At 39.2% G+C, this 16,231-nt stretch overlaps 1 protein-coding gene across 1 annotated transcript in view; it reads right to left on the reverse strand.

The window, feature by feature from the left end:
• map4k5 (mitogen-activated protein kinase kinase kinase kinase 5) overlaps positions 1-15,465 on the reverse strand; it is a 59,676-nt gene extending 44,211 nt beyond the window's left edge. Inside the window, exons 1-3 of the mRNA XM_055231101.1 lie at positions 15,004-15,465; positions 13,847-14,064; positions 6,208-6,265 (exon numbers count right to left, since the gene is read on the reverse strand). Of these exons, the coding sequence (XP_055087076.1) occupies positions 6,208-6,265; positions 13,847-13,954 (166 nt within the window). The 5' untranslated portion in view covers positions 13,955-14,064; positions 15,004-15,465. The remainder of the gene's footprint in view (positions 1-6,207; positions 6,266-13,846; positions 14,065-15,003) is intronic.
• Positions 15,466-16,231: the final 766 nt, after the last annotated feature.

The following is a 16,231-nucleotide window of genomic DNA, read 5'->3' on the forward strand; positions in this document are numbered from 1 at the left end:
GTTTTTAGGTCAGGTTTTTTTCATGGGACCAAACAGAGATTCTCTACTGATGGCGAGCTGGTAGGACTAATATATTTTGTTTTGCTCCGCGAACTGTGGATTACGGATTTGCGTGATTACAAACTGAACCTGAACTGAATCCTAAAAAAAAGGAATAAACTGAACTCTTACACAAAGTCACACAACTTAAAAAAAACTGAACTGAACTCTCACACAAAGTCAAAATCTTTGACAAAGAACTGCCTTCTTTTTTGTTGTTGTTTAAAAACGTAAATTTTGTTTATTGTAATTTGATTAAATGGTATGCCACTTTGTTTTGACTTTCACCAAATATATTTTACTTTATTCCAATCTGTTCTGTGTGTCATTCATGCACAAGCTCCCTGAGCAGCCTGTTCTTCTGTCGTCTTAATGCGTTAATTGCCATAAACAATAGCCCAACCAACTAAATATTCTATAGTGGTTACATATGTTTCCCCAAAAACGTCTCATAATATTAAACAAATATTAAGGAAATGCATAATATTTTTCTCACCCAATATCAACTCAGCAGACACTAGTATACACCCATGGACCACTATTGAAAACTGAGGGATTACACACATAACACACATGGGAATAGAACACAAAGTACATTTAAAATTTGATGCTGAATGCTGTTTATTACCATCATCTTGTGATATCAGAAAATCAAAAGTATGAATTCCTTTAACTATCAAAATTAAGCTTGAAGTTTTAATATGATGACAACACTGGTTTGCCTTTTAAACCTCCTGTGAAACTGGATAGAGGAGGACATAAACAGCTCATAAAAGAACAGGAAAAGGCTTAGAGGGACGCTGATGTGGTTTGGGTAAAGTGGGGTAGAATAGTAATGGTGTAGTCTAGAGTTGGCAAACACAGGACAACTTCCTATTGGCACGTTTTTCTTGGAAGTTCTGTATAACGCATCTGGACGAACACTGGCAATTCAAAAGGAGGCGTTTGGTAATATTCTGAGAATTTCTGTTTTACTCTGACTGACCATTGGGAAAAATGACAAATGTTTCACATAATTGTTCCAGCTAGGGATGTAGAAGTATAAGTAAAAATGATTTAACAGACAGAAATGGACAATTATTCACAGATTATTTGTCAACAAACAGGAAGAATCGTGGTGTTTCTTCTCCAATAATGTTTTTATTTATCTCTATTTCTACAAGGAGAGGCCAATGAGAGCAATTCTTTTCACAAGCTCCATGTTCAAAAAACAAACCAAATATCTGTATATGTCCATTTAAAACATTAAAAACATGAGCAGGTTTAAGTATACATGTTATTAAAGTGCTGCAGTGGCACCAATCTATCCAGTTTTGCATTTCCTTGAAATGCATTCCATGTTTGGGAAGCAATCATCAGATCTTGGATTCAAAGTTTCCCTATCAAAGTTCAACAAGCAGGTGAGCTATTGAGGCAGTATATGTGTGTAATATATATATATATATATATATATATATATATATATATATATATATATATATATATATATATATATATATATATATATATATATATATATATATATATATATATATTTTATGTGTGTGTGTTTGTGTGTATGTATGTATATGTATTTTTTATTGTACACAGTCTATGCTCTTGCCTTGCCCATCAGGGAGTACAATATCATCACATTCTAGAATCTGAAAATCACCAAAAACTTTCCATAAAAAAAAGAAAAAAATAGAGTCATAAAATTACTCTCAGCCCCCTCACCCCTCCTTACCCCCGTTTGAGCATCAAAGTCAACACATTTAAGCTAAAACCTCCGTCCTTTTAAGCTATGTGCTTCACTCCAGTATCTCCTCGAGCCAGTAACAACAGCAGAGATCACACTGTTCTTTTCAAATCTACAAAACGTGGAGAGGTTCGGCACATCCAGAGCACCTAAATCATATCCACACAGCTGCTACTGATTCAGACACTGACACAAGATTAAAATGGAGAAATACAAGGCCAATTGAGCTCCTTCAGCAGCCTGTCAGCATCTGTTCCAATGGGTTTTAACACGAGATTTTTGTAGCACTTGATAAAAGTGATGTTTTTTAAAGAAAGAATTGGAAAATGCATGGTTTGATTGTAAATGGACGGATAATTGGATGTATTTTAATTGTTTGCTAACCTGCAGATGGAAACTAGCTTTAGCTAAATCTGGTGTGATACATCTCTTCTTTTATGAGATTAATGTGTTTGCACGAGGTCCCTGTTAAAATAAACCAAAAATTTAACAAAATTTGCAATGATTATATAAAATATCCCATGAATTTTTTTTTACGATTTTGAAGGGGAATTTTTGTCTCTCCTTCTCCAAAGCATCTGAGCTCTGAGCATTTATAATAATTTAGTTACAATCATGTTACAATGAACTTTTACGCCTGTGTCTACAAAGGCTTTCCTGGAGGATGGGGCGGAGCTCTTACACATGCTACAAATAATCCCACAGCTTCTGAGTGAAATTTGAACAAGCCCTTCTGGGGACTGGTGTGGTGAATTAATCAAGGCTATAAACACTGTGATACCTGCATCAGATTACTCAAGTGTTAATCTATGTTGGATCTGTCCCTATTCAAATAAACAATAAAATAAAATAAATAAAATTACATCTGGTCTGGGTCTGACAGACTGACACAGATCAAATGCATTTATACAAAAACACAACATGATGCACCTACATTTCCATCACACTGGGTTTCAGCTCCCTGTTAAAGGTGACAGATGACAGTTTCCCTTTAAACAGATGTACTATTTTGTTAATTTGGTTACTCCTATAGCAATGGTGAAGGTCCTAATTTTTTTCATCCACTTGAATGACACCCATAGCTCAGGTGTATAACTGGCTTGAATGAAACGCATTTATAATCCGTTTACACACAGGGGTTTTACTGCCTTGAAAAACCTGCATTTTTAATGTTAACCAACTTGCTCATCTACATGGAGAGCGACAAGTTAAACGGAAATAAATGGCTTAACTGATAAGATAAACTTTATGTCCCCAACCTCATCTTAATGTCTAATGTTTTGTTTAGTATAGGTCAATATTCTCATTTATTTATAAGCCAGCAAGTCAGAATTTCATTGCATACTTTAATCCATTCACTGTGTACATGATAATAATTTCAGCTCATGTCATAAACATTCTCTGGGGGTGTGAGGCCAACTGGAGGCACTGCTCTGTCTGAAGCTCTGTTACTCAAGTTAGACTTTAATCTGAGCTTTGTTTGAACATAATCTGATCGTACAGAGCTGACTTGGTTAGAACTACAACAAAGCTAGCTAGCAGTTTTCCACTGAGTCACTCTCACCTTTTTGTGTAAAATCAAACTCCTACAAGGACCATGGGTTGATCAAAGGTTCCTGAACTTGTGCTCTTTAAATACATTTGTTTTCAGACTATCTTAAAACTTGTTTAAACAGTATTTTCTAATGTGTGCATTGTGTCACCATGGTAACTGCTAAACATTCCACCATACAGATACATGTAGAACACCCCCAACATGACGTCACTGTATGACTGGCGGTATGAAGTGCAGGTCCTGTTGTTCTCACTCTGCAGAAGCCGTGTCCTCTGGTTAAAGTCAGGGATCCTCATCATTCAAATCTGACACTGATTTGACTCATATTGTTAAACCAGTCTGCTCTGTTTAACAGGCCTGCGGCACACTGCACCACACCTCTCTCCTCCTTCTTCTCCCTCACTTCCTCTCTCTGTCTCTCTTCTCCTCACTCTCTCTCTCCCCCTCTCTTTCTCTTTTCTCCACCATCGTCTAACTCCACAGCTCCCTCGCCTCACACCCCTTCACTTCTGGTCTTCTCCTCCCCTCCTTATCCCTTGCACCCTCTCACCCTCTGTCTCCTTTCCTCTCTCCCTTTTTCTTCTTCTCCTCCCTCTCTCTCCCTTCCTCTCTCCCTCTTTCTTTTTCTCCACCATCGTCTATCTTCACAGCTCCCTCCCCTTGCACCCCTTCACCTCTGGCGCTCTCATCTCCTCCTTCTCTTTCCTCTGCTTGCTCCCCTTTCTCTCATTCCTCATTCTCTCCAGCTTTCCCACTTAATGTGTCCCCCCTTCCTCTCTGTCTCTTCTTATTCTCTCTCTTTTCTATCTCCATTTCTCCCCCTGACCTTCCCTCTTTTCGCTCTCCATTGTCACCCCTTTGCCTCCCCTCATTCATTGTCTCCTTTTATCTCTCTCTCCTCCCCCTCTTTCTCTCTGCTTATACTCTCTTTACGACCCCCCTCTCTCCCTATTCCTGCCCTCTCTCCTCCCTCTTCTCTCTCTCTCTCTCTCTCTCCCCTCCTTCTCCCTCTCTTATTTCCTTGTATTTTTTTCTCTCTCTGTCCCTCTCTTTCTCCCTCTCTCCCTCTCTCTCTCTTCTATAGCTTAGCAGTTCCAGTTAAACCAGTTCTAGTCCACACAGTGATTCCAAAACTATTCAAAAAAAGGAGTGACGTCTGAGACAAAGTCAGAGGAAAAATACAGGTTTTGTTCACACCCTGAAAGCACAATGTCGATACATTCTACACTACACCTCCAAACCCAGACTCCACCGCTTTCAGCCCCATCCAAGGAGCGCCCCAAAAGATTTAGCATTTAATTCAGCCCTATTGTGCCTGTGTGTGGATCATTATGTTATTTGCACATTTTAAATCACAATATTCATCTAAAATAACGTAATAAAAGAAACAAGTCTGCTGAGTTGCATGTTAGAAAACTGGGGTGCCCAATGGCAGCTGACATCGCCGTAAACGTCATCACAACAGTATTGTCAAGAAAATGTACACACACTTAATATTGACCCCCAAAAAATATTGTTCTAGTTTTCGTATATTGAACAATAAGTCGACAGATCTAGATAGGACTGCCATATGATGATGATGGGAATAACAAACAACTCAAAACAATGTACTGAAACATCTCCGTTTGTTGCCAGTAGGGGCAGCACTTGGCCAGTTGTAATATTATGCAATTAGTAGCGTCTGGCTTCATGTCTATCAAAGGCAGACAGCTTAACAGAGTCACCTACTTTACTCTCACTATCTCGATTAAGAGTGATAAAAGAGAGAGAATACAGCTCAGCATGAATGTGTTAAACCAGTGCAGTCTGATCCAGAGCCAAAGCCCCTCTCTGTAATCCTGATAATCCTGTGTGTGCCAGTGGGCCAGAGCAGCAGACACCTCAACACTCACTACACATGGGTTTAATGACATTACAGTGCCAGGGTTGAGCTACAGGGGTAAATTATAATACATAAATATACTTTTGTGAATGCTCTTTTGAAGATAGGACCAATCTGTATATGAAGTGCTGCCAAAGAGGTGATTAAAAGTGAAAAAGGAACAAACTTATGTTATAAAGTGATATTTTCATGTTTGTCTGATACCCAATACTCAACAAATCCATTTTAAAACATAGGTTACCATCATAGACTGTTTATATAAATGGACATAGTTAACTTGCACCACCTCCCAAACTGACTCCCATCGACTCTGGCTCTAATTCACTTTACACTGAAAAACTGTGTCCCCTCTCTCTAACTGCTGCCGTCAGACTCGTCATTTTGGTCTTAAATCTTCGTATTAACCCGTATTAACATGATCCTGTTTTTTTTTTATTTCACTATTGTGTCTGTAAATCAAGATATGAACATTAATAACAGACAAATCAGGTGCCTTCTTTCCCCGAAGTTGCTCCTGCTACCATTAGCAACCTGTTTGATTGACAGTGTTGCTGAGCACCCACTCCCTGATAAACTAGCAGTGTGGACGGGACGGATTGGCTCTTCGACTGCTATGATACTCGTAGTCGGAATTGCTAATATGAAACTCAGCTCCAAATTGGCCCCTATAACTTTTGCCTGTCCGACACTGTATCGTGCGAAGTTGTCATGTTAGCGCCACTGTCAATTTAGTGCCGCAGTTGTGTTAGTGCAGCTGTTATTAGGCCTGTCACGATAACAAAATTTGAAGAGCGATATAATGTTGATGCTAATAGATGATAAAAGATAATATTGAAACTAATTTATACCTCTGGCACAAAAACCATAAAGCAAGACTGTTCTAAGCTGGCCGCCTTCACAGTGCTCCCTTGTTAGATGTGCTCTCGTACAGACCTGAGCTGGCCTCAACACAGAGTTTCCACTACACAGACTGATGAGAAAAACAGATGGTACCTGGCTCTAGTTTTATGATCTTCACTGCAGCCAGCTCCCCTGTTTGGATGTTTCTCGCCTGAAAAACACACAAGACAAGTCTGTTAGAAAAGAGCACAATGTCATTCAAAGGATCAGCGAGGGCCTGATACAGATAGCAGATATATGTCCTGCTGCTATTATTATTATTATTATTTACAAATGCATAAAGACCCACAAATATATTTTAAGTTATAGTAAAGTTCACAGCTGTTAACTTTTGTAAAAAGAATGACAAAATGTATTATCTGGGCTAGAAAATCATTAGTTCCATGATTGTATAAACAGAGCCATATACACTGTCTGACCCCCCAAAAAAATTGCAACCAAAAAAAAAGGTCACACACTTTAATATTTGGTTGTTCCACCTTTAGCTTTGATTACAGCACCCATTTGCTGTGGCATTGTTTGGATAAGCTTCTTCAATGTCACAAGATTTATTTCCATCCAGTGTTGCATTAATTTTTCACCAACATCTTGCATTGATGATGGTAGAGTCTGATCTGCACAAAGTCTTCTCTAGCACATCCCAAAGATTCTCAATGGGGTTAAGGTCTGGACTCTGTGGTGGCCCATCCATGTGTGGAAATGATGTCTCATGGTCCCTGAACCACTCTTTCACAGTTTGAGCCCAAAGAAAAAATCCATTGATGGAATAACCCAGTCATTCAGTATATTCAGATAGTCAGCTGATCTCATTCTTTGAGCACAGCCTGTTGCTGAACTTAGACCGGACCTAGAACTGCAGCAACCCCAATCTATTTGCTTAGTTAAATCCAGGTGGCAACTTTTTTTGGCCAGGCAGCGTATAGTGTATGTAACCCACAGACTGTATAAAGAAGTGAGTGTGGCATAACCCACAGCACTCAACTCCAAATGAAGCTCATCGAGGCTAGCTGTTATAGGGGACAATTTGGAGCAGAGTTCCATTTTTGGAATTCCAACAGCGAGTATCATAGCAAACAAAGAGCCAATCCAGAGTGAGGCTGTTGAAGGTAATGCCCATTTGCACCTTCCCATTTGCACTGCTGATTTAGCATGGAGCGGGCACTTAGCAACGCTGTCAATCAAATCTCTTGCTAACACTAGCAGGAGCACCATCGCGAATAGAAGGTGCCTGATTTGTCTGTTATTAATGTTCATATCTTGATTTACAGACACAATAGTGAAATAAAAACCCCAGGATCATGTAGAGGGTTAATACGAACATTTAAGACCAAAATGACGAGTATGAGCAGAAGTTACAGAGAGAGGGGACACAGCTTTGTCCATTTATATAAACAGTCTATGGGTCAAACTGATAAATCTCTTTTCATTGTGATATGAAATTACATTTTCCTTCAGACAGTTTGATTTTTATAAACGTGATGACTGAGTAAATGAAAGTAACATTTTTTGATTGATAATTCTTCTTGTTTACTTCAATGCCAGTGTTGTTGGAGACACAAAGCTTTGGCTCTCGTTGAATCCAGGTCAAGACGGGATGCCTTTTAATCCTGAGGAGAATGAGGAAGGAGGCTGGTTTAAGCTCAGTGTAGTCCTGGTGTAGACTTGCTGGTAGTCTTGACTTCAATTGAGACCCAAAGGATTTTTTTCTCATAGTATTGTTTGACGCTAATGCAGCTAAAACTTGGAACAGTCTTCCTGAAGATGTGAGACAGGCCTCTACTTTGACAATGTTTAAATCCAGACTCAAAACAGTTCTGTTTAGCTGTGCATATGACTGACAGGTTTTTATTCTGCACTCTTCTCTTTTAATGTTGATTTTATGATGATTATTTGTGATTATTTATGTTTGATTTGTGTGATTTTAATGTCTTTCTTATTCTGTAAAGCACTTTGAATTACCTTGTGTACGAATTGTGCTATACAAATAAACTTGCCTTGCCTTGCCTAATGTAGTTGGATTATACTACTCAAAAACATGAAATGAATATTGGTTTAACAAAAAGTTCAGCAACAGTTTTACAATAAAAACAAGAAAAGAAAAATGTGTCTGACCCCTGTAAAGATATATTTTATAAGCAGCTCTTGAGGTCAAAATAATCCGATGTGTGCTGTCTGCATCCAATTATAAAGTGTTATTTTGTCTGATAATAAGGAAGTGTCCTGTTAGCATGCTAGTTGCTGTTAGCGTTACTGTCACAGCAAAACTCCTTTCTGGTCTCTGGCAGTTATTGAAAAGTGCTTATAAACTCATTGTTGTGAGTAATTATGATGCTCTGAATGCATAAGGTAAGTGAGGAGTAACTTTGGACTGCTGCAAAGAGTTTTTAAATATATAAAGTAGTTTTTCATGTCTTTAAGCCAGTAAAAGTTGTATTTATCTTAAATGTTTGTGTTTTCCACAAAAGTGAAAATGGAAGTTAACTGTTGTAGCATCTACACCAGTTGAACTTTCTCTCCACCTGCAGCTTCATGTGTGACTTGAGTCAAAAGCAGAAGTGACGATGCAAACAGGAAGTCTTCATGTGTCTCATGTTTACAGCTAATCAACACACAGGGGACTGCACAGGAGACTACCACGGTAACACTTTTATATCACATTACAAAATGCCTGCAGATACAATAACAGCACATCTAAAGTCACAACGTGCAGAGGGAAAAACAGCTCCAAACGCTGCATGTGTTTGTGTTGATATACAGCATTTGAATATCGAGTAAAAAATTCCTTAAAGCGCATCTTTGCAGTGTGAAAAACAACCATTTTGCTGTTGAGAGGGTTTCAACTAGGGATTTTTGAAGGAATACAATATCCGATATTTGGCCTTCTGCTGTGGCCTCTAGTCGGGCGCCTCTGCATTTGAGGGCAGACGCCTCAGACACCGTGGACGGAGAAAATTACTTGATGTGGCCATTACTTGAACATATATATCCCTAGTCTCCCTAATTTCAAAGGTGGTCTGGATACCGTTTTGCGATCAAAATGTTTTGGCTCCCATCCAGAAGCCATTTTACATTTGATGGTACTGGCCTGAAACACTGGGACTAGTTCTACTCCCAAGTTCACAAGTAGGAGCATAAGGACCCATAATGATGTTAGCTAGTAAACAAAACGCCTTGATCACATCCTTCTCAACAATGAGCCCCTGCTGGATGAAAGAGGGATTACACGGTCTCAAAACAAGTTCATTTTTGCACTAATCACAGTTCTATAGTATTTAAATGAAAACGAATGAGACGAAATCAAGAACACACAAGAAACACATCAACTTATTTTAAATCCATCCATCCAGGAATGTGGAGAGGGAGGAGGAGAGGGGGAGAGAAAGAGAGGGAGGTGGACAGGGAGAGCGGGAGAAGAGGGAGAGAGGGAGGAGAGGGAAAGAGGGAGAGAGGGAGGAGGAGAGAGAAGGAGAGGGAGGAGAGTGAGAGGAGAGGGAAAGAGGGAGGAGGAGAGGGAGGAGGAGGGAGAGAGAGAGGAGGAGGGAGAGAGAGGAGGAGGGAGAGAGAGAGGAGGAGAGGGAGAGACAGGAGGAGAGAGAGGAGGAGAGGGAGGACAAAGAGAGGGAGAGAGGGAGGAGGAGGGAGAGGAGAGAGACCTTTATATTCTCAGTTTATATCGATCGAGCCACGTTTGCTTCATACAGGGTCAACAGCGGCTCAGTCGTCTGCGGGTTCAAATCCTGCTTGCACCGTGCTATTGTTGTGTCCTTGGGCAAGAGATTATCACAAATTATCAAAGAGTAGAAGCTCGTGAAGGACATTTTAAACAGACGCAAAAGGTGAATATAAATGACTATATCGTGTATGCAAAAAAGTGCTGGTTAACAATGAGAATGGAAAAATTTAAGTGTATAAAGTGACATTCTGGAACTTTTGTGGGTATTATATCGGCCCAGTATGAATGAGTGATTGGGGAAGGCCTTTTCTTCTGTCAGTTTATATAAATAGACATATCTAAACTGCTAGTCGACAGATATGAAGCGATCATGGGTGTGCTTCTGGCTCCATCAACTCTGGCTCCAATTCACTTCAATCAGGGAAAAGAAGACGCCTGATTTGTCTGTTATTAATGTTCATATCTTGATTTACAGACACAATAGTGAAATAAAAACCCCGGGATCATGTAGAGTTAATGTGAACATTTAAGACCAAAATGACGAGTCTGACAGCAGCAGTTACAGAGAGAGGGGACACAGATTTTCAATGTAAAGTAAATTGGAGTCGATGGAGCTGGAAGTGTGCCCATATGATCACTTCCTATTTGGAACATGGTGAGTTGCAGGTTAGCTATGTCCATTTATATATACATACTCTATGCATCCCATGGGGGAGTTCTAGTGTCCTCAGAGATCATTATTTGACAAATACAAACATAACAAACAGATTTATTTTGTTGAAATCATGTTTAAAGTCTCATAAAACTGTGTTTCTTGTGTTGTTTTGGACATTGTTTTGGCTCATTAGTATGATGTCATCAATAAGACTTCCTCTCATTTTGACAACATCTTTCATCTTCTTCACAAACTGCTTCCTGATTGGTGCAAAACTATAATTTAGATTTACAACCGGCATTCCCCCACAACATTAAATCAACAATTGGAGACTCATCAAAATAGAAGAACGGGTTTGTTTACATGGCTTTTATAGAGTCACCTGTTCTACCTGGAAACAACAGGTGAAAGATGTGAAGAACATTATGTAAACTCTCAGGTGACTGAAATATGCAGTAGTCCAATGTGCACCACAAAGGCCAAGACAACAAGGAGAGAGCTCACCTGACAAACACAAAGGGAACTGTAGGCATCAGTGAGGAGAATGGGGAGTGTGCATGTTTTCCATGCGTTACTGTGGCAGAGTGGTCAACCTGTCTCCTCCCTTCACTCCTGATCTCTGAGTGAGTTAAAGCTATAATCACACAAAAGTGACTCTTGTAGCTTTAATCCATGTTCTAATGCTGTTACCTCCTTAAAAACAGACCTGGAGTTGTGTTTTGTTTCATTCACACATGTTTGAGTAACACTTTAATAGTAGTCTGTCTACATCTCCAAAGCTCTGTTCCACCTTGTGATGTCATGAAGTGGTAGTTTTCAAGTTAACAGCTCCTTTTACCTTTAGTTCAGTAGAGATTGGCAATTACAGGACTGAAAGGATCCAAATGATCTAGTGAAGGTGTATGGAGTTTAAAAGCACAGTGGAGCACTACCTGTATTACCACATGATGACATCACAAGGTGGAACAGAGCATTTTGAGCTTTGGAGATTTAGACAGACCAATAATAAAAGGTTACTCAAACATGTGGGAATGAAGCAAAACACAACTCTAGATACCTAACTGAGTTTATAATCCAGACTGAGGGAATCGTGTTGTCATCAAAAGATTACATACAGGGAAGTGTCTTGCTCTAGGACACAACAGCAGTGTCAGAGTAAGGCTGAACAAAAAACATCAACAACTATTTGATTCACAATTTATGTTTTTATAGTCAAACTGTTTTCAATGTTCACATTTTCGAGAAGCATTTGAGAAAAGACTGAAATGTGAGTGGGTTTTTGTATGAGGGGTTGCTACAGTGTTCGCAGGTTTTCGAGGGGAAAAATACATGATCGATTGTTGTCTGTGTAGACCCTCAGTCGTCCAGGTCTGATCCATAGCAAACAACGAAGTTAAATCTGTCAACTGGACAAATCTTGTACAAGATTTTGTCCAGTTGACAGATTTAACAAAAATTTGGGACAAAATTTCCTAACATGTTTTTGATGTGTTTATGTTTGAATTTAAAAAAAAAAATTAAAAAAAAGACTTATGCTTTGCAGTGATGCGGTCACTGTATCGGTCCGTTGTGGTGAAGAAGGAGCTGAGCCCAAAGGCAAAGCTCTCGATTTACCGGTCAATCTACGTTCCTACCCTCACCTATGGTCATGAGCTCTGGGTAATGACCGAAAGGACAAGGTCGCGGATACAAGCGGCTGAAATGGGTTTCCTCCGCAGAGTGGCTGTGGGCACCCTTAGGGATAGAGTGAGGAGCTCAGTCACACGGGAGGAGCTCGGAGTAGAGCCGCTGCTCCTACACGTTGAGAGGAACCAGTTGAGGTGGCTCGGGCATCTGGTCAGGATGCCTCCTGGACGCCTCTCTAGGGAGGTGTTCTGGGCATGTCCCACCGGGAGGAGGCCCCGGGGAAGACCCAGGACACGCTGGAGGGACTATGTTTCTAGGCTGGCCTGGGAACGCCTTGGGGTCCCACCGGAGGAGCTGGAGGACGTGTCTGGGGTGAGGGAAGTCTGGGAGTCCCTGCTTAGACTGCTGCCCCCGCGACCCAGCTCCGAATAAGCGGAAGAAAATGGATGGATGGATGGATGGACTCATGCTTTGGTGAGTTACATCTCTTAAAGTTTCAAAAAACTGTGCTGGAACAGCAACAAAAAGATTAAGGACAAAATTTTAATCTGAATCACACCATTTATTTATTAGGAATTAGCTCTCTTAAAGGCTTGTGGTGAAAAAAAGGGCTTGGGGAGAGGTTGCAGTAACTTAAGGAAATTAATCACAATCCGCCCAATATAACAGCCTTTGGTTCTTCTGGATTCTAAACAATCGGTATCAACATCATTGTGGCTATTCAATCATAGGCTTGTCACGATAACAAAATTTGAAGAATGATCGTTATAGAGATAAACTGCAATAAACGAAAATATTGAAACTATTTTATGCCACTGATACAATTACAATACAGCAAGATGATGCCAACAAAAGCATTTTCAAATAAATGGCATTCTTAAAACAAACAAACAGGCAAATGAAGCAATAATTAGCCATAGAAGTGACTTATTCAACCCTGTACAGCTTAAATCTTAGTGTACTGTAACAAAAATAACAAAAATCTTCCTGATTTTGCAAAGAAAAATTCCTCATTGAGCCCCAAAGTATAAAGCTTCAGCTCCAGTCCAGTCGATACAGTGATTATTGAGACACAACCCAATCGGAATTGTAATTTCGAATGGATTGTGATGTATCAGCCCCATGTTGGAGTAAAGCATGTTCACTGTCCTGCATGTTGACTGTGTATTCAGCCTCCTCAAAAACAAACACTAAAAGGGCATAGTTTAGTCTGATGAGTCTGAGTCATGTGATCTCCAGTACAGTGGCACAACATATCGCAAAAATATTGATATCGCAAGGAAAGAGATCATTAAAACAACACTCAGTTTGACATTTTACAGAAATGTGACAAAAAACAGACAAAGGTAGATTGTATTATTGTTTTTCCTTATTAGGTCCTACATTAGGCTTGAATTGGTCTTGGTTTAGTTTTTCTGTTAAGTCTTTACTCTTACACAGTCTGATTAGTAAATGTAGTATTGTTGTTACAATATTAAAATTTCAAACTAGATTTTGATGCTAAGGACTCCATACCCAATACCGATTCTGATATCACGACGAAAATAAAAACACTCTTTCTTTAGACAATATACTGTGATTTTGCACATTAAATGTTGCACTTTGTGCATTATAAACATATTCAGGATTCTGTTCTTGAATGGGACTTTTTGTATTGATACCTGCTCAAATGAGGATCTAATTTCAACACTAGTTTTTATTACTATCTGATTTCCAACACAACCCTAATGCTATCACAATTGTAGGTCTAATCGCCCGTGTGTGAAGAACCTGCTTACCTTGTATACGTCTCCATAGGTGCCACTTCCCACCCTTTGAATAAGCTCAAAGTCGTGCTGCGGATTCCTCCTCTGTATCTCGCTGCTTGGACGAGGAAAAATATCCATCGTTTTCCCAAAAAATTCCTTTACATTTAGTTAAATATCCCACAAAACGGCTTGGATTTGGTTACCGCAGGTAGAAGTCACTCAGATAGTACCTCCTCTGGATTCATATCCTGGAAAAACAAGAAAAATTTTAGCCAACAGAGAACATAAACACATCTAGTGCAAATTCATACATCACTAATTGTAAATAGATAGGATACTAGAACTGAAATATATCTGCTTCCTCCACTTATGTGCGTCACAGCTTAACCTACATATAAAGTAAGGGGCCCCAAATAAAAAATATTTACATTTTTGCAGCATACCACCACATCTGTCAAACAAGAATGTGGCAGTCACTGTTTGCAAATCATTTAAGCACAAATCAATGAGAGCAAATCCACAACAGAAGCAAGAAAGAAGCAAGAAAGAAGCAAGAAAGAAGCAAGAAAGAAGCAAGAAAGAAGCAAGAAAGAAGCAAGAAAGAAGCAAGAAATCATCAATCAAACTTTTATGTATAGCACTTTACAACAGCAAAAACTGAACCAAAGTGCTTTTCATAAGTGCATTAAAATGTAAAACAACAACAACAACAACAAAGTCTTCATTAAATGAGGCATGTTTTGATTAGTTTAGTAGCTTTAAAACAACAACTGTGTGCCAAAACGATCCACCTGTGTTCATACAAGTGCTAAATATGTTTAAGCTGCTTTAAATATTGACAAAATTAAGTTTAAAGTTACTAAGCTCATGTTTTGGGTTGATACACAATACACACTTTGTCCTGCTAACAAACTCAATCAATATGATTTATTAGAGCCATTTAGGGGGACTTTAACATGATTTCACCCATTTGTCAAGTTAAAACTGCGAATTAAATTAATTTAAGCTTAAGTTAAGTTAAGTTAAATGTTGTATAAGTTTAAATAAACACGGATAATGTGAGTTTGTGTTGGTTTTGTGCCAGTTTTGTGCCTCAGTGGTTGTTGTAGTTGTGGCTTAGCATCAGGAGGCTAATGCTAAGTAGCATGCATCAACTTTAGCTTCAGTTTTAAGTTATTTTTTCTTACCTTTTGCGGCTTTAAGGTTGCAAATCAATATGGCTCGCATGTCTAATATGTTTATACCATACAAGTTGAAGAAAACGTCGAATTAAACCCCCGAAAATCCAAGAATCGTGCGCTGTTGTCGAGGAAATCCGCGCTGCTGCTGCTGTAGTTGGAGTTGTTGTAGCTGTTATTGTAGTTGGATCAAACTTATTCCTCCAGTGCAAAAAACCCACAGACTTTTCGACCCAGTTTAGTCCAGTTTTTACTTTGACCAGACATCGCACGAAGCTGACAGTTTAAACAAAGCCTCAAGACATTTTAAAAGGTAGAAAAAGTGTTAAAATATGCGCTTGAAAGTGGCTCATAAGTGATGTAAAAGACCCGAGAGCCGAGTCTCAGTGTTAATCTGTCAACTCCAGGACACAGTGCACTGCTCCTGCTGCACATGAACACCACAGGACACGGACTCAAAGGGACTGCATCTTTGTTTATTTAACCTACAACCTTTTTAAAATACGGCTTTTAACTATTTTTTTATTTAATATAAGTATGGATTTTTAAGTTAATCAGTGCTCTGTAATTGGTATAAAAAGTTATAATGTCGAAATATTCAAAACCTTCATGAACGTGTACGGTGGTTACAGCAGTATTATGATTTGCATTTATTTAAAATAACAGATTATGATTTTAGTGAACGTTTAGACTCGTTCTCTCACTTCCTTTGAGTCGTGTAAATGCGTGTAAATGGCTCTATCTGGCGGCTCAAACTGGTATTGCAGTGGGTAAGTTTAAGGCGCACTGTGGAACTGTTTATGGAACTATTTATGGAACTATTTTGGTGGGGGGATGCCACCTGCTTCAGTCTCCATAGATATGTTATTCCTTTGTCTAGAAGGTTCCACAGCATTGTATTAAATTGCACTTGCATCATGTATGCATTTTAAAACCATCAGACAGTGGAATCAGCTCCAGACTCTGAAACTTCGGACTGTAGGAAACATACTGTACTAGACATGGGAACATTTTATTGTATTTTACTGCTAATGTTAATGATGAACTGTTTGTCTTATAATGTAATTTGTAATGAAATGTATATTATGTGTGTTCACTTGCCCAGGGACTGCACTTGCCTAAGACCTGCATCTGCCCAGGAATTACACTTGCCCAGGGACTGCACCTGCCCAGAAACTACACCTGCCCAGGACTGAAAATAGCAAACAAAGGGCAAGGCAAGGCAAAATAAATATAA

The sequence above is a fragment of the Periophthalmus magnuspinnatus genome, chromosome 22 (genome assembly GCF_009829125.3).
Source record: "Periophthalmus magnuspinnatus isolate fPerMag1 chromosome 22, fPerMag1.2.pri, whole genome shotgun sequence".
NCBI classification, from domain to species: Eukaryota; Metazoa; Chordata; class Actinopteri; order Gobiiformes; family Gobiidae; genus Periophthalmus; species Periophthalmus magnuspinnatus.